Genomic DNA, 3,261 nt, shown 5'->3' on the forward strand with positions numbered 1-3,261 from the left:
ACAGCTTTGTCCGGTATTGTTGAGTTAAGCCATGTCTCGGTCAGGATGACAGCGCAGCCAATACTAAACTCACTCTTTGAAGAGGGTTCAAGTTGAAGATGATCCATTTTGTTGTCAAGTGAGCGGACATTGGAAAGCAAGACTGAAGGATGCGGCGGTTTGTAGGAGTTTGCTTTTAGCTTTGCCGTTAGCCCTCCTCTGCAGCCGCACATTTGCCGCCAGCCACACCCTCTTTGCTTGCTCCTCCTCCTGCGGCGTGTCCTGATCTGCAAGTCCACGGCATTGAGGGCCTCTGAGACTTTTGCCCGGAGCAATCTGAAGCTACGTAAACAATAAAAGAGTAGTTGTATTTATGAATTTGAAAACACTTGACCGTAACTCCAGAAGGCGCTGGCGGTCAAATACTGATTTAATGGATTGATATAGTTTGTGGATGCTAGGCGACATACTTTTTTTGAAATAATTTCAGGTTGCCGGGAGCTATACACAGCCATAGCCATGAAATATTGACCTTTAATATGAAAAAGTTAGACTGGCTAGCTAAACTGATAAGGTGTAAACATGGCATATCAGTCTTGGAGGAGCTCGATTCCATGGCAGACCCAGACCTTGAAACAAACTTTTCAGTCTAGAGGAAGCGGAGCAGTTTTATCCTCTTGGCTCTGGATCATCTACTGCACCAATGAACATCAAGTCAGTTCATTGGCTCAAGTCTCAACCCATCAGCTGTTAGTAAGGTCACATCATGAGGAACAGCCAACCACAGAGCAGTCTCAACATGGACTTACCTCTAGGCTCCAGCCCCTGCTGCTCCAGCTTTACCAGGTGGCTTTTCTTTGGTCTGTTTCTCTGTGATGTCACCCTCATGTGTTTGCTCTGTCCAATCTCTTCCCTCAGCAGGTAGAACCAACCAGTGATTAGCTGACAACATGGAGAGGGGCGGGACCAGAGGGGATCATTAGGCGTGTCTAAACATCTACAGCCAATCCTGGAGCAGCATGTCCTGCTCTGACTGGTTTAGACTTACCTGAGAAGATCTGATGAGGGATCCAATTCCAAAACTCATACAACCAATCAGCTGGCTGCACCTGTGGAGATTTAGAGACGGCTATTAAGCTTGGTTTATGCGTGACAAACCGCGAGGTCTGTGCAGCCAAATTCCTTCATTTTGGGTTTCCATGCCCCTCTGGATGGACACATTTTCCTAGGTGCTGCGTTTGGAAATTCTGTCCCCATGGAGCATCTAGGAACATTTTGAACTACTCAGATGGAGCCGCACGGAAAACATAGCGAGCACCAGCTCCTGCTGGAGCAATCCGGTGATTTAGCCCATAAATATCAACACTATTAACAGATTGTGGAAAAAATCCAGGAAAGAAATGACAGTGGCTCCTGGATGGCATGAAGAGGCTTTAATAAAGTTGCAAATTGCATTTTTTAACGTCCTTGTGTAGTGTGGTGGTGTCAGCTCGCTCTTTGTGCTGAACACAGCACCCAGAGCCGGCCATGACGGGAGGAAAGCCAAGTATAAACTCTACAGACGCTGTGATGGATGGCTCATTTTCCGTGCATCTACCATAATGAACGCTTTGGGTTCCAGCCCTTCTCCTGCCAGGAGACGGCAGCAGTAGGTTATCAGTTACCTGGAGTCGGGTAGACATCTGTGCACCGAGATCACCAACCTGCCCTGGAGGAGGGGCTCTGACACGCTCCTGAAACACAGGTCATAGGTGGGGGTTATGGATCAGAGGTCAGGGTCATGGATTAAAGGTCACATCATTCACTTCATGGGTTTTCTGTACCAAAAGGTCCAGCTCATGTGACCTGAGGTAGAATCTGGATTCTATTCACTTTCATCTTAACCCAGTTGTCCAATTACATTCAGAACCAGAAACCTGAGGGAACCCAGCAGAACTTTTCAGCAACCTGAATTTTGACATGCGTGTGGCGACAGTGGGTGGCAATAAATCCTTTTTAACATGAAGGAACATGAAGAACCAGCTTCTGTCCTATTAGATAGTCTGTTTTTGAAGAACTGATTAGCAAATCTTGGACCAGGGGTCAGTTTCCCAACGCAGGTTTAACTCACATTCAAATCTGCATCTCTGAATTGATATAGCCTAAGGTTGGAATATCTGAGTTTTCCGTTTCACAGCAGCTGCTCTACAGTAGTTCAGTCAACTCTAAGTAGATCCCGATTCAATGAGACACCATGACGACAGGCCACAGGCAGTGCCTGTTTCAGTCCTGTATGGCAGGTCGTTTTGAAATTTATTAAAAGAACTGTCATCTCTGTTGTTCCATTTGTAGATCACTAAAATTAGATTCTTCCTGATAAAAATGACAAGCAGACTGAATTGTAATATTTTCTAAATTAATTTTTTGCAGCAGAAACTCAGTTTCAGAAAGAAAGGGCAAGTAGTGTAGAAGGTTATTCATTTTAAGTGGCCATTCTGATATTTATGCGCTTCACTGAATATGTATTTATGATATCTGAAATACATTACTTCATAATCAAAATAATTCAAATACCGACCGGTAACAATACAAATATGTTGATCGGAAATACATTTCCAGACATTCAGAATGTTTAGTCTAGATGCTGAAAAATCTAGAATTTTGTTTAAAAATAATAATTTTTACAATACCCCCTCCCCCCACACGGCCCACCCCAGATATCAGGAATACATGTTCAGTCAAACAAATACATATCAAACTGGCTTGCCATAACCTGCTGTGACCACAACAACATTATCGGTTTATTTGAAAGGTAGTAGATCAATGTATCTATTTTGGTGAAATCACCTGTCAGCAGGTGAAGATGAAGAATAAAAACATTGTTCCAACAGGTAGGACCTGTGTATCATTATGGGTTCCTCCTCAGTTTGATTCAGTCTTCCATAACAAAGTAAATATTAAGTGGCTGTTTTTAGCTGCTTCAGATGTTATCCTAATAAAGGCCATCAGTCCCATAGAATGGCTTCAGATTGTGCCAGTAGTCTCAGCAGGTTGTCATCACAAGGTAAATACTAATCTTAAATTCACACGGAATTAACGTAATCTGAAAATAATTTCAGGAGTTCTTAATTTACTGTAAAAATAAATAAAGTGATTTGCTGCTCATAATAAACTTAACGAAAACAAATAAATCTTATATCCTGTCAGCTGCCTTGTACAATCTTGTTCCCATAAATATTTGATCATATCAAAGAGGTTTCTAGAATTTCCTTCTTTCATCTGAGGAACATTGCAAAAATGAGC

General features: G+C 42.7%; 1 protein-coding gene across 2 annotated transcripts in view; it reads right to left on the bottom strand.

The window, feature by feature from the left end:
- Window positions 1-337: 337 nt before the first annotated feature.
- Window positions 338-3,261, bottom strand: part of LOC107101378 — a 10,408-nt gene continuing 7,484 nt past the window's right edge. Inside the window, exons 7-9 of one of the 2 annotated variants that reach the window (XM_015400266.1) lie at window positions 1,644-1,712; window positions 1,028-1,088; window positions 338-921 (exon numbers count right to left, since the gene is read on the bottom strand). In XM_015400266.1, the coding sequence (XP_015255752.1) occupies window positions 739-921; window positions 1,028-1,088; window positions 1,644-1,712 (313 nt within the window). In that variant the 3' untranslated portion in view covers window positions 338-738. The remainder of the gene's footprint in view (window positions 922-1,027; window positions 1,089-1,643; window positions 1,713-3,261) is intronic. The other variant, XM_015400267.1, reaches the window with a different exon arrangement.

This window comes from Cyprinodon variegatus, unplaced genomic scaffold (genome assembly GCF_000732505.1).
Source record: "Cyprinodon variegatus isolate N-32 unplaced genomic scaffold, C_variegatus-1.0 Scaffold1089, whole genome shotgun sequence".
In the NCBI taxonomy this organism is placed as follows: domain Eukaryota; kingdom Metazoa; phylum Chordata; class Actinopteri; order Cyprinodontiformes; family Cyprinodontidae; genus Cyprinodon; species Cyprinodon variegatus.